At 49.8% G+C, this 21,181-nt stretch overlaps 1 protein-coding gene and 1 long non-coding RNA gene across 10 annotated transcripts in view; both read left to right on the top strand.

The window, feature by feature from the left end:
• Positions 1-483: 483 nt before the first annotated feature.
• LOC133239408 (uncharacterized) overlaps positions 484-21,181 on the top strand; it is a 51,689-nt gene continuing 30,991 nt past the window's right edge. For 8 of the 9 annotated variants that reach the window (XR_009733821.1, XR_009733824.1, XR_009733825.1 and 5 more), the window contains exon 1: positions 14,349-18,453. This is a non-coding gene — a long non-coding RNA (uncharacterized LOC133239408). Of the gene's footprint in view, positions 10,180-14,348; positions 18,454-21,181 lie in introns of those variants that run through there. The other variant, XR_009733822.1, reaches the window with a different exon arrangement.
• On the top strand, positions 10,178-13,484 carry ADRA2A (adrenoceptor alpha 2A). The gene has a single exon (XM_061403444.1). It carries the CDS (start codon positions 10,615-10,617, stop codon positions 12,019-12,021), a length of 1,407 nt encoding a protein of 468 aa, XP_061259428.1. The 5' UTR covers positions 10,178-10,614; the 3' UTR covers positions 12,022-13,484.

The following is a 21,181-nucleotide window of genomic DNA, read 5'->3' on the forward strand; positions in this document are numbered from 1 at the left end:
AAAAATGGTAGTGAAGTTAGATATTCAACTATATCAGTGATCACTTCAGCTGCCAGTGAAAAGCGATTGTCACAGTAGATTTAAAAAAGACCAAAAATATGTTGCCTATGAGAAACACACTTTAAATATCAAGATACATAAAGATTAAAGGCACAAGATGGAGAAAGATACACCATGCTAATACTAATCAAAGTTGGAGTAGCTGTATTAATTTCAGACAAAACAAACGAGAGCAAGGAAAATTATCAGAGGTAAAAAGGCATTGTTGAGTTGCCAAGTCATGTGACTCTTTTGTGATTCCCATGGACTACAGCATGCCGGGCTTCCCTGTCCTTCACTATCTCCCAGAGTTTACTCAAACTCATGTCCATTGAGTTGGTGATGCCATCCAAATATCTCATCCTCTGTAGCCCCCTTCTCCTGCCCTCAAGCTTTCCCAGCATCAGGGTCTTTTCCAATGAGTCATATCTTCTCATCAGGTGGCCAAAGTATTGGAGCTTCAGCATCAGTCCTTCCAATGAATATTCAGGACTGTTTTCCTTTAGGATTGACTGGTTTGATCTCCTTGCTGTCCAAGGGACTCTCAAGAGTCTTCTCCAGCATCACAGTTCGAAAGCATCAGTTCTTCGGTACTCAGCCTTCTTTATGGTCCAACTCACATCCATTGGAGAAGGAAACGGCAACCCACTCCAGTATTCTTGCCTGGGGGATGCCAAGGACAGAGGAGCCTGGTGGGCTGCCGTCTATAGAGCCACACAGAGTTGGACACGACTGAAGCGACGCAGCAGCAGCAGCAGCAGGAACTCACATCTATCCATGACCACTAGAAAATCCATAGCTTTGACTGTATGGACCTTTGTTGGCAAAGCGATGTCTCTGTTTTTTAATACATTGTCTAGATTTGTCATAGGTTTTCTTCCAAGGAGCAAACATCTTTGAATTTCATGGCTGCAGTCATCGTCTACAGTGATCTTGGAGCCTAAGATAATAAAATCTGCCACTGTTTCCATTTTTATTTGCCATGAAGTGCTGGGACTAGATGCCATGATCTTAGTTTTTTGAATGTTGAATTTTAAGCCAACTCTTTGACTCTCCTCTTTGACCTTCATCAGGAAACTCTTTAGTTCCTTTTCAGTTTCTGTCATTAGGGTGGTGTCATCCGCATATCTGATGTTAATTGACATTTCTCCCGGCAATCTTGATTCCAGCTTGTGCTTCATCTAGCCAGTCATGTCACATGATGTACTCTGCATATAAGTTAAATAAGCAGGGTGACAATATACAGCCTTGATGTACTCCTTTACCAATTTTCAACCAGTCTGTTGTTCCATGTCTGGTTCTGACTTGCTTCTTGATCTGCATACAGGTCTCTTAGGCAGGTAAGATGGTCTGGTATTCCCATCTCTAAGAATGTTTCACAGTTTGTTGGAAAAGTCAGAAGGCTTTAGCATAGTCAATGAAACAGAGTAGATGCTTTTCTGTAATTCCCTTGCTTTTTCTATGATCCAACAGATATTGGCAATTTGATCTCTGGTTCCTCTGCCTTTTCTAAATCCAGCTTGACCATCTGGAAGTTCAGTTCACCACATATGGCTGAAACCTGGGTTGAAAGATTTTGAGCATTACCTTTCTTGCATGTGAAATGAGCTAAGCATCCTGAGCTGTTTGTAAATTTTGGAGACTAATCCCTTGTATGTCACATCATTTTCTCCCAACCTGTGAGTTGTCTTTTCATTTTGTTTATTATTTCTTTGCTGTGCAAAAGCTTTTGAGTTTAAGTAGGCCCTGTTTATTTTTATTTCCATTTTTCTGGGAGACAGATTGAAAAAATATTGCTCTGATTTATATCAGAGAGTGTTCTGCCTATGTTTTCCTCTAGGAATTTTAAAGTGTCCAGTGTCACCTTTAGGTCTTTCATCCATTTTGAACTTGTTTTTATGTATGATGTCAAAGAATGATCTAATTTCTTTTTTTTTTTTTTTTTACATGTAGCTGTCCAGTTTTCCCAGCATCGTTTGTTGAAAAGACTGTCTTTTCAACATTGTGTAGTCTTGCCTTTGTCACAGATTAACTGACCATAGGTGCGTGGGTTTTTTTCTGGGTTTTCTATCCTGCTCCATTGGTCTACATTTCTATTTTTGTGCCAGTTCCATATCATGACGGACTGACTTTCTAACTGCAAGTTTGTACCCTTTGCCATTCACCCATTTTTTTCACCCCTTATTCCTCACATCTGGCAACCACCAATCTGTTCTCTGTATCCATGCACTTGGTTTTTGTTTGTTTGCTTGAATTTTCTTTAGATTCCACATGAATATGTGAGATCATATGGTACTTGCCTTTCTCTGTCTGACATATTTTACTTAGTGTAACGGTATAAGGGTCCATCCATGTTGTCACAAATGGCAAGATTTCTTTCATTTTTCTATGACTGAGTAGTATTCCATGGTATATACATACCACTTTTTTTTTTATCCATCGATTTATTGATGGACACAGATTGTTTCCATATCTTGCTTCTGTAAATAATGCTGCAGTGAATGTGAGGGTGCACCCATCTTTTTGAGTTAGTGTTTTACTCAGAAGCAGCACTGTTGAATCGTATGCAGTTCGACTTTTCATTTTTTGGGGAACCTTCATACTTTCTTCCATAGTGGCTGCACCAATTTACATTCCTATCAGCAGTGCACAAGAGTTCCCTTTCTTTTCTTTTTGGTAACAGTCATTGTAACAGGTGTGGGGTGATACCTCATTGTAGCTTTGATTTGCATTTCCCTGATGACTAGTGATTTTGAGCACCTTTCCTCATACTTGTTGGTCATCTGCATGTCTTCTTTGGAAAGATGTCTATTTATCCCCTTTGTACATTAAAAAAAATTGGATTGTTTATTTAAATTTTTGTGATTGAGTTATATGGATTCTTTATATATTTTGCATATTAGCCCCTCATCAGATATATGATTTGCAAATATATTCTCCCATTCTGTAGGTTGCCTTTTCATTTTGTTGATGGCTTTCTTTGCTGTGCAGAAGCTTTTCAGTTGGGTATAGTCTTAAGGCAAGGGACTTTCTCCCCATTCCTGGCTGTTTACATACACAAAAAGAAATAAATACCTGTTAAAATGTGAAGTTACATTTTCCTACTTTTATTTAGTTTTTAATTCTTATTTTTCACACCAATTTATTAACTGTCAAACTTTAAGGGGCAGATCTTCAAATATCTTTGTATCTGTCTGAGGAAGAATCAGGTTAATAAAGGAGAAAGTTTTGCCAAATAAACAAATACACTTAATGTATGTCAAGCATCTAGGGAAGCTTGGTGTGCTGCAGTCCATGGGGTCACTAAGAGTCAGACATGACTTAGTGACTGAACAACAACAAAGCATCTATTAAATGCTGAACATTGTGTTATATATTTTCCAGGTATTCATTTATTAAACATTCACTTAAGAGCATGCCTGAGATGCTTATTACTATTTTCCCCATTTCTGTATGAGAAAACCAAGGTCCAGAAAGTTAAGTAAGTTAATACAGTTATTAAGTGACAGAAGTAGGACCAGAGCCCAAGTTTATCTTACTCCAAAGCCTGAATTGCTAATGGCTTCACTCCCTGGAGCTGGCAGGCAGGGGCCCCTTTAGGAGGGAAAAGCTTGTGCTTTCCTGGTATCATTAACTAGGGAGAATGGAAAAAAGAAATCATTTCCAGGGAGCAGAATGACCAGATTACCTTTTAAACAGTGTGTGTGTGTGTGTGGTGTATGTGTGTGTTCATGAGGTTTCCATGGTTTCTTTGTGAAAATGTGAAAGGCGATTCACTTTACTTAATTAGGTTAATGAATGTTAGTTTAAAAGTTATTAAGTTTGGTCACAAATATCTCCATTATTCCCAAGGGCCAGAGGCTCTAGCTCACCTGTTGTGCCATAAATAGCCATGTGCCATAAATAACCATCACTGGCCATAACTAATTCAAGCGTGCTTTTTCTTATGCTTCTGGACAAAGCAGGCAAGACAACTCACCTGAATGTGGTGGGAAAGAGCCCTTATTTGCGAGGACTGACCTGGAAAACTCAGGAGGTAATGGTAAGTTTCATGTGTGCACAACCCTCAGCAGTCAAGTTTTAGTGGAAACGCACACATTTATCTTGCAAGGTCGGCAGCAGCAAAGATCCAGATGAGAGCCCAACCTTTCTGGGCATTCTTAAGATAGAGGTGATCCTGGCACAGACTATTATCTTGGGTCTTGGCGAGGGCCCAGTAGGGGAAGAAATCACTTGGCTTCATCTTCCAGGTGGGAGCAGGATGGGCTAGCACCTTAGGGGGGGAAAAAAAAAAAGATGAAGGTGATGCTCAGACTTCACACTTTTTCCATGGGAATAGCAGGATGGATCTAACAGTCAGTGATGAGAAACACGGAAGGTGGTAAATAAGGCCACTCCTTCCAACAACACTCTTGGAGGTGATGCTTTTCTTTTGGCTTCCATTCACCTTCAGGAACAATGTGCTTGCAAAGAGCTCCAGCACTGGCAGCAAGAAAGTGGAAGAATTAAATAATAGCTCAGAGGAAGCAATAGATTTTTTTCTAGTGACTGCCAGCCCCTCCTCCCCGCCACCATGTCAGCAATGCAGTGACTTGACAGATGTTAGTAACTGATCGCAGCATTTGGTTCCAGTTGTGTGTGGGGCATGGGCGGCAATGGGAACACTGTGTTCCCCACCTGCTCATCATGTTCAGATGGGTGAGTGTGTGCCCATATGGCCCATATGCATGGGTGTGTGGCCTGTGTTTGTGTGTCTGAACTTCGATTTGTGAGAGCCTAGGAGTCGGAGAAGGCAATGGCACCCCACTCCAGTACTCTTGCCTGGAGAATCTCATGGATGGGGGAGCCTGGTAGGCTGCAGTCCATGGGGTCGCTAAGAGTCAGACACGACTGAGCGACTTCTTTCACTTTTCACTTTCATGCATTGGAGAAGGAAAGGCAACCCACTCCAGTGTTCTTGCCTGGAGAATCCCAGGGACGGGGGAGCCTGGTGGGCTGCTGTCTATGGGGTCGCACAGAGTCGGACATGACTGAAGCGACTTAGCAGCAGCAGGAGTCCAAGCTAATGAGGATGTAGTTTTTTCTTAGTCTTCAAAAAATAGTAATAAGCTATTAATATCATCTCCAGTCCAGTTTTCTGGCTCTTTTTAGATGAAGTCCCCCATGGCTCAGTGGTAAAGAATCTGTCTGCAATACAAGAGACATGGGAGATGCAGGTTTGATCCCTGGGTTGGAAAGATCCCCTGGAGGAGGAAATGGCAACCCACTCCAGTATTTGTGCCTGGAGAATTCCATGGACAGAGGAGCCTGGTGTGGGCTACAGTCCACGGGGTTGCAGAGAGTCAGATGCGACTGAATGACTGAACACACATGCACACACACAAGAATTTTAATATTACCTGGCACTTTAATTATAGATGTAATTCCAGGACAAACAGATACTTGAGTATAAGCTAAATTACATGTATTGGTAATTTGCCTGGCTGGTAGTCATAAATAGACCATCTTCCAGTACTTATGTGTTCCTTTTCAGAAGAAAATATAGATAGAAAGGGAGGTAGAGCTAGAGATATAAAATGAGAGCATCTATGTTTTTTATTTCACACTAGTTAACTAGTAATATGTGTATGTTAATACACATAATTTATCCCCTCCCCACCCACATTTCCCCTTTGGTAACCACAAGCTTTTTTTTTTTTTTTTCTGTTTCTGTTTTGTAAATAAGTTCATTTATATGATTAAAAAAATTAGATTCCACAGGTAAGTGATATGTGATATCAAATGATGTTTTTCCTTTTCCTGACTTAACTTCACTTAGTATGATAATCTCTAGGTCCATCCATGTTTCTGCAAATGGCATTATTTCATTCTTTTCTATGTCTGAGTAATAGTCCACTATATTTATGCACCACATCTTCATCCATTCCTCTGCTGATGGACATTTATGTTGCTTCCATGTCCTGGCTATTGTAAATAGCACTGCAATGAACACGGGTACATTATCTTTTCAAATTATGTTTGTTTGTTTGTTTTCCAGATATATGCTCAGGAGTGGGATTGCAAGGTCATATGGTAGTCCTATTTTAACTTTTTAAGGAGCCTCCTTGCTGTTCTCCATTGTGGTTGTACCAATTTCCATTTCTGCCAACAGTGTAGGAAGATCCCCTTTTTTAGATATTCTCTCTAGCATTTGTTGTTTGTAGACTTGGAGAATGGCATTCTGACCAGTGTGAGGTGATAGTCAATGTAGTTTTGATTTGCATTTCTCTGATGATTAGTGATGTTGAGCATTTTTTCATGTGTCTGTTGCCCATTTTGTATGCCGTCTTTGGAAAATTGTCTATTCAGATCCTCTGTAGTATGTATTTTTATTAATAGTAGAAATAATAGTGGACCTCCATTTGTGTGCCCTAGACTTCTCCTTAGGCCAGAAATGCCAACTTCCTGATGCCTCTGGTTCCTGGAAGAATATGACACCCTCTTAGCTGACCCAGAAGAACTAGGACAGTTATTCTCAATCTGGAGCCCATCCTTAGCAGCTCTGCCTTCCTTAGACACCACCTTTATGCCCCCACCAAGGCAGCTGCTCATCTCTCCTGCCCCCAGTGAGATTTATTATTTATTACTTAGAGCAGTGAATCTTCACTGAGTGTGCATGTTAGCATCTCCCAAGGAGGTTTGTTAAAATACACAGTCTGCATTCCATCACAGCCCTGATGAATCAAAATTACCTTGGTGGAGCACTAGTAAGTCTTTTCACCTTCCCAAGCAATGCAGATATACAGGCTTGGATAGAAATTATTGTCTTTGTGGATCTCTCTCTGCTCAGTGCTGTCTCACTAAGCAAGCACAGCACTAAATCTTCTATCAAAAAACTAATAGCATCCACATAGCCTTTTAAAGCTCAGAGATACTGACACTTGAGTGTCAAACTAAGGAGCTAGAGCATTTAGTGATAGATACATGTGTTACCCTGGTGGCTCAGACGGTAAAGAATCTGCCTGCAATGTGGGAGACCCAGGTTTGATGCCTGGGTTAGGAAGATCCCCTGGAGAAGGGAATGGCAACCCATTCCAGTATTCTTGCCTGGAGAATTCCATGGACAGAGGAGCCTGGCAGGCTACAGCTCATGGGGTCGCAAAGAGTCAGACACAACGGAGAGACAAACACATATGTTAAGAGGAAGAACTCTGCATATGAAGAGGCTCTGTAGCTAGCCTTAGACATGTTGTGTACTAGGAACTCAACAAAAGACAGCTATCATTATTATTAATAATTGTCCTGAATTGGCCTCCAAGACCCTAGCTCCTTGAAAAACCTGTTTCCATTTTAGGAGAAAAGACTCCAAACCCAGGAATTAAGAAGCTGACTGGCTGCTGACTGGCTGTTTGGGAAGCATTTAAGAAAATGTGACATGAGATGTTATACACAGGCTAGCAGCAGAGATTCCAAGAAAAGAAAGCCCTGTGGCCTCTATTTTCATTTCCCTTTTTGCTTCTGAAATGAGATGGGAAGGAGAGATGTGTGTCAGCAGCTGGTGTGGAGATAGGCGGTGATGGTCTATGAAAACTCGGGCCCTAAGGTCTGTGAACAACACAGTGAAGCCCAGATTGCCATGGGCTTTGATATTTGTCTCTCTTAGCATTCATACTTGAGGTCTGGGGCTCTTAGTTTCTGTGCAAAGGTGAGCGTGACCACATTTCCAACTGAGTCTCATGCAATCTCTCTGAATCTCTTCTCTCAGGACATACAGAGCTGAGACTTGGTTAGAAGATGGAAAATAGATTTAACAGAGGGAGGAAAGAGTGCCTTAACTTTCTTCAGGTGCTCCAGAAAAGGGGATTAGAAAGGCTCTTCAGAATTAAATCTGGAAAGGGAGGTCATCCAATTGGAGGAATGATTGCAGGAGACACCTGTGAAATACTTTGAAAAGCACAGACTTCAGGACTATCTACAACAAGAGCAACCACATTGATTACTGTATCACTGGCCTGTATCACTGGCAGAGGCTGTAGACATCAGCTGGTGTTGAAGGTGATGCTCAGCCTTGATGCTCAAGGTCCTTAATTTAGTCCTCAGTCCTGAGCCTGAACCCTGCTGGGCAGAGAAGCAATCTGTTCCATCCTTAGAACTTCCAGCTTGATTGACTACATAAGGTATTTTGGTTTAGTAGGCCCTTAAATAAGATAACTTTTCTTTAGGTCTAATCTCTCTCCTGCTGACAGTTTCCATCCTCCTGGGCCTTGCCCTTAAACTGCTTACTGTTTATTTGAAAAGTGCAGATAACACAATACAAGCCGGTACTCTAGCAACCGTTAAAATCTATCTCAGGACACCGAGCATGCAGAGGAACACTGCACTCACCCCCTCTCCATGCTATTTCTATCAGATGGAACCTGGAAAACATTCTCTCTTCTTTTGGTCAGCATCCTCGTCTTACTGAAAGACTGGTGTGCGTGCATCTGAAATGCGGATGTGGTGGGGGGAGAAGTCTAGCTTTCGGCCTCAACAAAGACACAATGGTTCAGAGAAGACCAGAGCAGAGCAACCAGTCAGGCAGGATCCAGGCCTCCGGGATCTGCGGGAAGCGTGGGTTGCCCTGTACTGGCAGGGTGGGCTGCCAGCTCTGGGCTCTGATGCCTGCAGAGCCCTCTTCTGATGTGTCTTCATCAGCCCAAGCTTCACTCTCGCCGGCGAGAGGGTAGCCACACAAGAGTGTATGCGTTAGGCAGATTTCTGCAACATGACAAAGTGCAATAAAAAATCTGGGTTCTCTGTCCCCGAGCATGGACCCAAACTTGCCCTGATATGAGAGAAGGCAGTCTCAGGGACGAGAGTAGGCTCCGGACGTCCGCGTAGACTGGCAGCGGTGCCGGCGTGCGGCCGGCAGGTGTCAGTGCGCCCTCGCGCTGCCGCCACGCGCCTCCTCCGCTCTAGGACCCCTCCTCACCGTGGTCTAGGGGGCGCCGGTTCAGACCCAGGCTGCTCAGGTCTCGCAGCAGCTCTGCAGCTGGAACCACAAATGGCCGTTTCTCCCCACAGTGGAGCTCCTAACTCTGGCGGAGCCCACTCCGCGTGGGTGTTGCCTCCCTTTCCGCCAAAGGGGTTGGATCCGAACGTGCGCCTTCCTCTCACCAGCTCCACTCGCCCCGCCGCCAGGAGCACTTGCAGGAAAAAGTGTGGCCCGGCCCAGGGCGGGGTTGCTCCGGATGCGACCTGTACCGGTAATTGCTTCTCCCGATTCATCCAGGGGACCTCAACACCCTTTCCTCCCAAGTCCCACTCAACTCGATGTGGCCACTCCCGGGTGCCCAATGTGTTCTGCTCGGCGCGCCCAGAGATGCTTGGCCAATTCCCAGCAGGCACTCCCCGGGCACGCCCTTTAAATCCCTCGCTCAGGGTATCCGCCTCCCCAAAGGGCCCGTCTCACCAGTGGGGCAGGGTTCCAGTGGGTCCCGCGCTGGGTGAGGGCGCTAGACCCGTGGAGGGGAGGTGCAAGGGGCGGGGGAGGGTCGGCTTCCCACGTGGGGGCTGACGCCGGCTGCTCAGCAACGCCGGCTTGATCCTGGGGCTATAAAACCAGTCCACGGCTAGTGCGGCGGAGAAGCAGCGGCCCGGGCTTCAGTGCAGACGCCTAGCAGCCGGCGCGCCGCCGCCCGGCCACCCCCAGCACCTTCTCTCCCTAGCCCTGCTCTCCTCCCCAAACTCACGCTGCCCTCGGACCCCAGCCTGTCCCGTCGCGCTCAGCGCCCGAAGCTCGCCGTGCCGACGCCCAGGAGACCTCCTGCCTCGGTCGCGATTCCTGGAGGGCCGATCGCCCACCCGCCCGGGTCCGCCTGAGGACGGGGGCGCCTTCATGCGGCCCCCACATTCCTCATCCCGCCGCCGCCGCCGTCTCCGAGCTCCGCGCGCTGCGCCCCAGCCCCAGCAGGGCACTCAACTTTGGAAGTCCCGCGACGCTCCGAGAGGCGGCAGAGTCCGCACCGTGGTCCCAACCCGGGCCCCGCCGGCCCCGCCGCGTCTGGGGGAAGCGAGAGAGTCGGTGTTCGCTTCGGAGATATAAGGAGAGAGACACACGACCCCAAGCCAGCATCAGCACCCCTCGGCTGCCTCCCGGGTTGGGGGCGGGCCCCGCACACGGTAAGACCTCTTGCTTTCGCTCAGGCTCAAGAGTCAAAGATATAGAAACAGATATATTTAATTTCCTGTTATCTTTCCAAGTCATCAGGCCACCGATGATTTTTGTTCTCTCTTCTTGAAGAATAAATATCTCTTTCCCCATCGGTTCGACCTACTCTCTCCCGCCGCTTAGAAATAAAACTTGGCTGTATCTAGGAGCTGGGAGCGAGAAGGCGCCGACCCCGAGAGCCCGAAGCGCGCGGACCGGGTGCGGTTCGCGGGAGCCGGGCCCATGGGCCGCTAGCGGTCCCCCAGCTCGGGGCCCGGCCTCCCTGAGGCCCCTTCTCCATGTGAGGTGCGGCGGGGCGAGCGGGGCGCGAGAGGAAGAGGAGGACCCACGGGCACCGGGCCGGAAGGCAGCTGGCAGCAGGCCCAGGCGAGTGGGCACCCGCGTTCATGTTCCGCCAGGAGCAGCCGCTGGCCGAGGGCAGCTTCGCGCCCATGGGCTCCCTGCAGCCGGACGCGGGCAACGCGAGCTGGAACGGGACCGAGGCCCCAGGGGGCGGCGCCCGGGCCACCCCCTACTCCCTGCAGGTGACGCTGACGCTGGTGTGCCTGGCTGGCCTGCTCATGCTGTTCACAGTGTTCGGTAACGTGCTTGTCATCATTGCTGTGTTCACAAGCCGCGCGCTCAAGGCGCCCCAGAATCTCTTCCTGGTGTCTCTGGCTTCGGCGGACATCCTGGTGGCCACGCTTGTCATCCCTTTCTCGCTGGCCAACGAGGTCATGGGCTACTGGTACTTCGGCAAGGCGTGGTGTGAGATCTACCTGGCGCTCGACGTGCTCTTCTGCACGTCTTCCATAGTGCACCTGTGCGCCATCAGCCTGGATCGTTACTGGTCCATCACCCAGGCCATAGAGTACAACCTGAAGCGCACGCCACGCCGCATCAAGGCCATCATCGTCACGGTGTGGGTCATCTCGGCCGTCATCTCCTTCCCCCCGCTCATTTCCTTCGAGAAGAAGAGAGGCAGGAGTGGCCAGCCGTCCGCCGAACCGCGCTGTGAGATCAACGACCAGAAGTGGTACGTCATCTCGTCGAGCATCGGCTCCTTCTTCGCGCCCTGCCTGATCATGATCCTGGTCTATGTGCGCATCTACCAGATCGCCAAGCGCCGCACCCGCGTGCCGCCCAGTCGCCGGGGTCCGGATGCCACCGCCGCTGAGCTGCCAGGGGGCGCCGAGCGCAGGCCCAACGGCTTGGGCCCGGAGCGCGGCGGCGTGGGCCCCGTGGGCGCCGAGGTCGAGTCGCTGCAGGTCCAGCTCAATGGTGCCCCGGGGGAGCCCGCGCCCGCAGGGCCGCCGGACGCCGATGCGCTGGACCTAGAGGAGAGCTCCTCGTCTGAGCATGCTGAGCGGCCCCCGGGGTCCCGCAGGTCGGAACGCGGGCCCCGGGCCAAAGGCAAGGCCCGGGCGAGCCAGGTGAAGCCCGGGGACAGCCTGCCGCGGCGCGGGCCGGGGGCGACGGGGCCGGGGGCACCCATGGCCGGGCCGGCGGAGGAGCGCTCTGGCGGGGGCCCCAAGGCGTCGCGCTGGCGTGGGCGGCAGAACCGCGAGAAGCGCTTCACCTTCGTGCTGGCGGTGGTCATCGGCGTGTTCGTGGTGTGCTGGTTCCCCTTCTTCTTCACCTACACGCTCACGGCCATCGGCTGCCCCGTGCCGCCCACGCTCTTCAAGTTCTTCTTCTGGTTCGGCTACTGCAACAGCTCGCTGAACCCGGTCATATACACCATCTTCAATCACGACTTCCGCCGCGCCTTCAAGAAGATCCTCTGCCGGGGGGACAGGAAGCGGATCGTGTGAGTGCGGAGTCCGCGCCCGGAGAACAGACTTGCGCTGACTGCAGGCAGCTGGGATCCAGGGGGCGCGTCTACGTGGTCCTGCCAAAACCCGGGTCCTGCCTGTTCCTAGTTTCTTGGCCCCAGGATGGCTCTGCCGCTTCTTGCGGGCATCTGCGCTCTCCTACCTGAGAAAAGTACTGGCTGGGAGGGCCACACCCCCCACTCCAACCCCCTCATTATTGTTAGGGCAGCTCCTCACTCAGAGCCATCTTCCTGGGTTCTTGGGCAGCCCCAAATCAGTATTGTTTCCTAAAAGTATTTTCACCTCACCTGGGCCCAGCTGTCACAGTCGTTCAGAGCAAGCACGAGAGGCCAGAGGGGATGGAGGGCTCCCAAAGGGTTAACAGATGGGGTGGGGGTGGGGGTTACCCAGCCCCGGCTAATTGCTGTCCCCCTTCCCCAACTCTATTTTTAAACAAATGCTCAGGGCAGCCCGGCCGGCCCTCCCATCCCCCTCCCCCTTGTAAATATACACTATTTTTGATAGTACTTGGGGATGGGGATGGGGACCTAAATGTCTCTTGGCTTTTGATGTTTGAATCCTGGCTACTGATGTTTGAATCCTGGAGATGCTCTCCAGGCAGACACATTGTGTCTAGTTCAGGGCAAGCCTCTTTGCAAAGTGAGTCCTTTTCTGGTGTCATTACCCTCTCTGTGTCCTTTTCACCAGCAACTGGTGACTGTCCCTTGGGACTGGACTTGCGTTGAGATTTCCTGAGGGGGAAAAGATTTCTGTCCGTTTCCCCACCCCTGTGCCTAACAGCATAATTGCCTTGTCCTATGTAAATATTACAAGGATGGATCAAGACAGAAGTAAATGAACCTTTCTGCCTTGCAGCAGCCCTGTGTATAAAGCCATTATTCTCGGATGCACCCTTTTTCACTCCAGTACTGCACTTTAAAACCTTCTCTTTCCAGTGTCCCCTTCCTCCCTTCCTCTGGGGCCACTGCTTGAAAAATATGTATGTTTCCATCTTAGATGTATGTGTTACCACTCCCTCCTTCAGAGTGCTGACTGTGGGAAATCTTTTACCTGCTGTTTTTAGACACGGAGAAGTGGAAATTATGTGGAAGAAGCAAACCTGATACAATTTGCCCAAAGTAAACAGTTTGAAGAGACAAATGGGCCTGCCCAACTGTACAGTTCCTGCCCCAAGAGCTCTTAAGTATCAAAGTGTTGTCCATTTTTCCTCCCTGTTTTTCTGGTTGAGATCAAGTCATTGATAAACTCCCAAAGTCAAGGAAGAAGGGCGGAGACCTTGTTTACATCCAAGTTGCCCTATGTTTTAGACAGAGACTCTTTAAGGCCTGCGCTCATATTTCACTAAAGAAAAATTAATGTTAGCACATGTTGCTAATGACAGTGGATTTTTTTTAACAAAAAGTTTACAGATCAAATGTGAAATAAATATGAATTAAATGGTCTGTCTGTTATCTGAGTTTTCAAAAGCATTAAGACTCTGGAAACATCTGAATTTATGTATATTTGAAATTAAAAAATACTTATGCATTATAAAACACTTTTAAAAGGCCAAGCGGTAACAAAGCTGCCATTTATCATCTGTTTCTTCTTTGCCAGACGCGATGGTGAGTCTGTTATAAGCTCTGTTTCATTTAATTGTCCCCCAAAGCCTATGAGGGTAGGTACTGTTATGATCCCCATCTAACAGGTGAAAAAAACTGAGTCTCAGAGGGCAAGGGATTTATTCAAGGTTAACCACAGTGGGGGGAGTGTACTGCATGCAGGGTGATCAGGTCTTAAGGTCTGTACTGTTCACCCCAGAGTCTTGCCAGAGTTATATCACTAAGACTTCGCAGAATGCTCCCAGCAGTGGAGTCTCTACACAAGGTGTGCTATATCTCCAGAGCACTGGATATATTCCAAGTGTGCAGGTATACACCCTGAGTGTGTAGATATACACAAAGTGTGTGCATGCTGCAGTGTTTTATGTGTTATTCCTCAAAATGTATCCATCGCCCAAGTGTGGTACATACACCAATTATGCCATATACTCCAAATGTGTACCAGACCTAACAATGTAATGTATACAACATGTGGTACATAGCCCATAGGACGGGATAGGCTTCCCAGGTGATGCTAGTGGTAGATAACCTGCTTGCCAACGCAGGCGATGCCTGGGACAAGGGTTCAGTCCCTGATTTGGGAAGATCCCCTGGAAGAGGGCATGGCAATCCACTCCAGGAGTCTTGCCTGGAGAATCCCATGGACAGAGGAGCCTGGTGGGCTACAATCCATAGGGTCACAGAATCAGACACTACTGAAGCAGCTTAGCACGCAAGCATGGTATATGAAGCAATTGTGGTATAAACCTAAACAGAACCACATATTTGATCGGTTGAGTTGTCTCTGGCCAAAGGCTGGGATCCTTCCTGTTGCATTCCTGTAATATTGAGTTCTCTCCCTATGTCTAGGAGGGCTTACAACCCTTGCCCTGTGGTTATGGTGATGGCACTTTGAAGCTGGAAGGGTCTAGAAATCCAGGAATTCAGCCCCTCATCTTCTTAGAGGAAGTGACCTGCTCAGGGTCCTCCAGCTCTGGGTGACCTTCTGTTGAAAGCAACTGGCCAAGAGTGGAATATTAATAGTTCTCATGTGTGTATTATAAAAGGCTGTGCTGGTGAAGGAGAGTCACCGTCCCAGGAGCTGGGTTTGAGGGGCAATCCCAAGCCACAGGTCCAAGTCTGGGGGGAGACGGGTTTGTAAGACCAGCCACTTACAACACGCATGCAGCCCAGCTCTGGATGCCCCAGAAGCAGATCATCAGTTTGCCTCCAGGTGTTCCCTCTGGGCAGCACCTGCAATATCTCCTTATTAACTTTTTTGGGGTGGGGTGAGGGTGGGCTTCCTTCATAGCTCAGCTGGTAAAGAATCTGCCTGCAATGCAGGAGATCCCAGTTCTATTCCTGGGTTGGGAAGATCCCCTGGAGAAGGAATAGGCTACCCACTCTAGTATTCTTGGGCTTCCCTGGTGGCTCAAGCGATAAAGAATCTGCCTGCAATACGGGAGACCTGGGGTTTGATCCCTGAGTTGCGAAGATCCCCTGGAGGAGAGCATGGCAACCCACTCCAGTATTCTTGCCTGGAGAATCCCCCATGGACAGAGGAGCCTAGTGGGCTACAGTCCACAAGGTCGCAAAGAGTCGGACATGACTGAGCGACTAAGCACAGCACAGCACAGGGTTTAGGGTAGGTATGCAGGGGTGGGAGGGTGCAGAGCCCTTAGAAGGGATCTGGGCTTTGAGGGGCCTGGAAGAAGGAAGACCATGTTTCTGAGGGGTTTTATTAGAGGTGGGAGGGAGTGTCCTCTAGCATCAGATGCTCTGACTCTGAAGACAGGACAGTGGACAGGCATTTGGCTCCAGCAACCCTTGCCTGGAGCTTCAGAAGCCACAGCCTTTGGCATCAAGGCTGCCCTGTCTGGGGCTGTGCCCTGCTCCCTATCCCCACAGCAGCCTCCTCTCTCCCAGCTTGCTCAAGGCACCCATTGCCCCAAAGGCAAACAGTGGCAGACGATAGGCCAGCCCGACAGGCCCCCAGACTGGGCTGTGTGTCCCAGACACAGGGGCAGATACAAACACTGCTTGATGTTAACTGCTGTCTTCAGGGAAGTGGCCCTGCTCTCTGAGAAAGGGGAAGTGTGGGCACTAGAGCCACAGAGGGCAGGCCCTCCCTGCCCCACCCCAGCAGCAGAGAAGCCCCAGAGATGGATGAGGCCTGGGGAAGGGAGGGGAGAGAGGGCTGGAGCTGAGGCTAGGATGCTGGGGGCAGCACTGTTCACTGCAGAGGCCTCAAGCCACAGTCCAATAGGTCTGGGGTGGGGGACGGGATTTGAGGATCTCAGTCTAAAGATGAGGAGATAAGCCTGTCAGTCTAGGACTTCCAGTCTATATCTGATCCTGATTACCTGGGTCTGTTTTTGTGGTGAAGTCTTCTATTTTACGTGATTTTGGTTGGGGCACCAAAAGCCACTGGCTTTGGGCTCTGAAGCATGTCTTGCCAGGCTCACTCCCACCCAGTGCCTGGAGTTGGGGGCGGGCAGCCTCCTTTGAGCCTAAGCCCCAAGGGTCTGTCTTTCCTGAAAGTCTCAGTTCAATTTCTTCTCTGCTAAAGGGCTGGAGGAGGGTTTTCCCTGGTGTGTGTGTATTTAGTCACTAAGTCATGTCTGACTCTTTGTGACATCATGGACTATAGCCTACTAGGCTCCTCTGTCCATGGAATTCTCTGCAGCGAGGATACTGGAGTGGGTTGCCATTTCCTTCTCCAGAGGATCTTCCCAGACCAGGATTGAACCCGGGTCTCTGGCATTAGCAGCCCCTTCCTTAGTGACTCAGTGGTAAAGAATCCACCTACCAATGCAAGAGATGTGGGTTCAATCCCTGGGTCAGGAAGCTCCTCTGGAGGAGGAAATGGCTACCCACTCCAGTATTCTTGCTGGAAAAAGTCCATAAACAGAAAAGTTTGGCAGGCTATAGTCCATAGGGTTGCAAAGAATCTGACAACTGAGTGAGCATGTGCACACACACACACACACACACATCTCTGTGCTGTGAGTGTGCAGTGTGGGAGAGATGGCTGTGGCTGGGGGCTCAGGGAGTAAGATGCAGGAGCTCAGAGATGCCAAGACTTAGGCTTAGGGAGGACGGGTGGGAAGGCAACTCTGGTTCTAGCAGCTGAGCCCTGTGGAACAGTGCCAGGCCTATATAACGCCCCAAGGCCTAAGTCAGTCCCCAGATTTTGTGTCTCCAACTTCATCACTGAAGATGTCCTGTCAAATGTCTGTTCCCATTTGGGGACACCTGTCAGGAAGCCCACTTCCCAAACTCAAGCTGAGTGTGTGAATCGGAGAATCACAATCCACACTGGCCTAGCCAAGACTCTGAGAAGACCTAAAGAAAAAGTACCGGTTAAAGATTGTTTTTTCTTTTTGTTTTTTGCTTAGTCGCTCAGTTGTGTCTGACTCTTTGCAACCCCATGGGCTGTAGCCCACCAGGCTCCTCTGTCTGTGGGGATTCTTCAGGCAAGAGTACTGGATTTGGGTTGCCATGCCCTCTTCCAGGGGATCTTCTCAACCCAGGGATTGAATCCAGGTCTCCTGCACTGCAGGCGGATTCTTTACTGTCTGAGCCACCAGGATGGCTCAGCATCCAGAGTGAGGGCTCAATGTCACCCTCACCTGCAGCCTCTGCCCTGGGCCCTGCCACCCTCCACGGTCGACCTGGAGTCTGGGATGCAGGAAAGGACGCCTTCCTCAGCAGAGGGCATGCCTGCAAGGGAAGCCCTGTGAAGTCACTGAGATTAATCACAAACACCAGAGTCTGTCTTGAAAATAGCATCGATCTCTTTGATTACCAGAAGTCCTGGGGTTTAGAGTCAAGCAAAAAAAAGAAACAGGGCCTGTTGGAAAAAGCCTGGACTAGGCATCAGGAGGCCTGGATTCTAGTGCTGTGGTGTGACCTTGGGTAAAAGCTTTTCTGAGCCCCCATGACTTCATTTATAAAATGAAAATGGTTGGTCTGGATCCCTGCTATTTAAAACTGTGTTTCATTGTACTTATATAACTATAAAAATTAATCTCAATCTCTATCTCCCATCTATCCTCAGCCTCTCTGTCTATCCAACCACATCATCTATTAATAGCTGATGAAATGCTGGTTCAGTGACCTTTAATAGGTACCTTTTCGAGACTTCCTTGGGGGTTCAGCGGTTAAGGCTCCACGCTTCCAACGCAAGTGGCAAGATTTTGATTCCTGGTCAGGGAACTAAGATCCCATGTGCAGTGTGGCCAGAAAGAAAGCAAAAACAAAAAACAATCTTTAACAGGTACTTTTTCTTTAGGTCTTCTTAGTCTTAATTATGCCAGTGTGGATTGCAATTCTCCGAGAGGAGATGATATGGTGTGTTAGGTTTCCAAAACTCCCTGGACTGCAGAATTTCATTTTTTTTTACGGAGCATCTCAGTGAATGGTGTTTGCAGAAATACTTGTTGGATCTTGCTGGGCCGAGGGGTCTCACCAGACTTTTCTGTTGATGGGTTTTAAGTGTCTGCTCTCTCCTGTCCTTGCCTTAGATGTGAGGCGTCCCCCCACCCCAACCCCCAGGCTGCAGTCCCTCTCCCCTACCAGGCAGTGGAGCTGAGCCAGAGGAGGAGGCTGGGAGGAGGGGTGGACTGTTCTGGAGAGGTGGCACTGGTTCTTTGCAGTTTCCTTAGCAGCTGCTGTCCCGTGGAAGGGGAGTCTGACCCCAGGGAGCTCAGGAGGGTGTGGAAGGCCAGTTGGGAGTGGCCTGTCAGGTTCTTTCAGTTCCGCTCAAGGGCAGGAACTTGGCCCTCTTTGAAATTTGCATCTGAGAAAAACAAGATGGTTAGCTGAGAAGGTAAGTGATGAGGGATTAAGAGCGTACTCTTAGTACAAGGCGCATCAGGGTTAAAGCACCAAGGGGCAGTGACACCCTGGAGCTGCCAGGGGTCAGAGGACTGAGGGGAGAGGGCTGTAACTCAAATATTAGAGTTGCAGTTTGCAGGGAGGGTGTCTGGAAGGTGCCTTTGGTCAGGGTCACTGTAGCCAGTGGGCATGGAGAGAGCCTGGGGGATAACACCTCCTCTGCCCTCAACCGGCCACCGGCCTGGGCTCAGAGCAGGAGGGCAACGGCAGAGGTGGTAGGCACGGGGTAGGCGGGCAACATCCAGCACAGAACCCGCCGCTTGAGAAAGGCTGAGCGATGCCAGTCTGGGGGAGACAGGCTGGCGGGAGGCCAGCACCTCGTTTCTTCAGCGTGTCTGTGGCCAGCTCTGTGGGCCGCTGGGCAGACCTCGTGGGTGGGAGGGTGTATGTTGGGCTTGTTATGAGCAGATCAGACTGGGCACACACACCGACACACAGACCCACACACCTGCCATCTGGCCCATCCGGTGAGAGAGAGCCCCAGGCACCCTTTGACCAAAGCTCTCTAGACTGGCCTCATGCCTGTGAGGTCCAGCTTAGACAGCCGAGAAGCAGACACTGGGCTGTCTGGCAGTGATGACCAGCAGACTGGGGCCTCGGTGGGGAGGGGTGGGCACTGGCCCAGGTCAGTGACCCCATCTGTGCCCTGGGTACACTGGGGACCCAGCACCTGAGGGCACCCCTTGGCCTTCCTGCTCACAGATACACACCTTCAGGATGCTTTTTCATGCCATTAGCCCCAGAGGAAGCTTCCCCGGTGGCTCCGAGGTCAAGACTCTGTCTGCCCATGTAGAAGACACAGGTTCAATCCCTGGGTCGGGAAGATCCCCGGAAAGAGAAAACAGCAACCCACTCCAGTATTGTTGTCTGGAGAAGTCCATGGACGGAGGAGCCCGGCAGGTTATAGTCCATGGGGTCGCAGAGTCGGACACGACTTCGTGACTAAGCAACAACAAATGATGAACCTCAGCGGAGGCCTGAGAGTTTAATGCACGACAGATTCCTTTCTCCATCCGTTCATTCACTCAACAACGAGTTTTTGGAGCTGTTCCCAAGCTAATATCACTGATAGCGTTCCATTCGTGCTTGGTGCTGGGGATAGAATGGTAAGATAATCAGGATCTTGACCTTGCAGAGCTTCTTCTTTTGAGGGGGAGACAGATATTAAGTGGGTACAGGGGAGTGGTAAGCAGGTTGACAAAAGTGGGAGACAGGGGCTCACTGAGGGGGAACCTGGCCTGGGCTAAGGTGTCAGGGGAGGGGCTTAGAGGAGTGACCGCTGGGTGAGGACAGAGGGATGGGCAGGTAGGTCTGGCAAAGGGGCTGGGGGTGAGAGAGGAGCGCCATTTGTTCCGGTCACTAAATGAAGTCCACCCTGCTTGGACCGTATGTCCTGAGAGACTGACAGAAGGGCGAAGAGGCTGGAGACGGTTGGGACCAGGTCACACAGCCATTTGGAAAGATTCATCTCGAGGGCAATGCAGAGCCACTGGAGGGATTTGGAGTGGAGGATGAAAGTGATCAGAGGGTTTTTGTTTGGAACAATATTCTGGCTGCTGAGTGGGGACTGATGGGGTGAGGCATCTCAGGAGCAGTAGCGAAGAGATGATAGGAGCTTGGAAAGTCCAGGGCCCCTGCATCCCCTGAGGTTACCCAAAGGCAGTGCCAGACTTGGTGCAGACCCAGACACTGGGATTTCAGAGAAGTCTTTGCTGGCAAAATACTAGTACACACCACCGCCCCACCCTCTGTGGATTTCCATCTCTAGAGGGTGAGTCCCAGGCTCAGAGCTTCCTGTTTCTGGTTACATGAAACCATCTTGAAGGGTTAATTCAACCCTAACCTAACCCTAACCCTAATTCAGTCTATCTCGGTGGGCTGTAGATCTGGTCATGTGACTTGGTCTGACTCCCTGCATGATTTGAACCTCAGCAGCCTTATCTCTGGGGCTTCCCAAGTGGCACTAGTGGTAAAGAACCTGCCTGCCAATGCAGGAGACATGAGAGAGGCAGGTTTGATCCCTGGGTCAGGAAGATCCGCTGGAGGAGGAGGGCATGGCAACCCACTCCAGTATTCTTGCCTGGAGAATCCCATGGACAGAGGAGCTTAGTTGGCTACAGTCGATAGGCTCGCAAAGAGTCAGGACTGAGCGACTGCATGCACACACACGCCTTATCTTTACCACAATCAGGGAGGATTAGAGGAGGCCATGAGAATCGAGGTCTGTGTGTCCCCTGAGCCCCTCAAAGGCTTGTTGGCAATGTGAGATCATGAGAGTTGGAGGCCCTCAGCACCTCGTGGATTCTGCTTGGGACCAGGAGATTTGATAATCCAGAAATCTGGGACTCGCCCCCCTTATTCCTGCACTAGGCTTAACCAGGCCCCTCCAGGGGAAAAGCCCTCTGTTTGCAAGTTCAGGAAACCTGTAACTTGGCACACCTGTCTACTCTGCCTGCCATGAGGCACTTTCAGCTGCAGACTCACGGTGCCTGTGCACCCCTCCCTCTGACACTTCATACCTGATCGTTTGCTTGAAATCTAGTCCCTACGCTTTCAACATGAGCTTATTATTTGCCATTGACCTGTCTCTCCCAGAAGTTCACAGAGAACGAGTTTGGGTCTTGGAGAGGATGGCTGGGATTTCTGAGAAGGACACTTTA

The sequence above is a fragment of the Bos javanicus genome, chromosome 26, assembly GCF_032452875.1.
Source record: "Bos javanicus breed banteng chromosome 26, ARS-OSU_banteng_1.0, whole genome shotgun sequence".
NCBI classification, from domain to species: Eukaryota; Metazoa; Chordata; class Mammalia; order Artiodactyla; family Bovidae; genus Bos; species Bos javanicus.

Bases quoted from the DNA above. Each gene is read 5' to 3' on its own strand.
- ADRA2A (XM_061403444.1), top strand. From the start codon at position 10,615: ATGTTCCGCCAGGAGCAGCCGCTGGCCGAGGGCAGCTTCGCGCCCATG.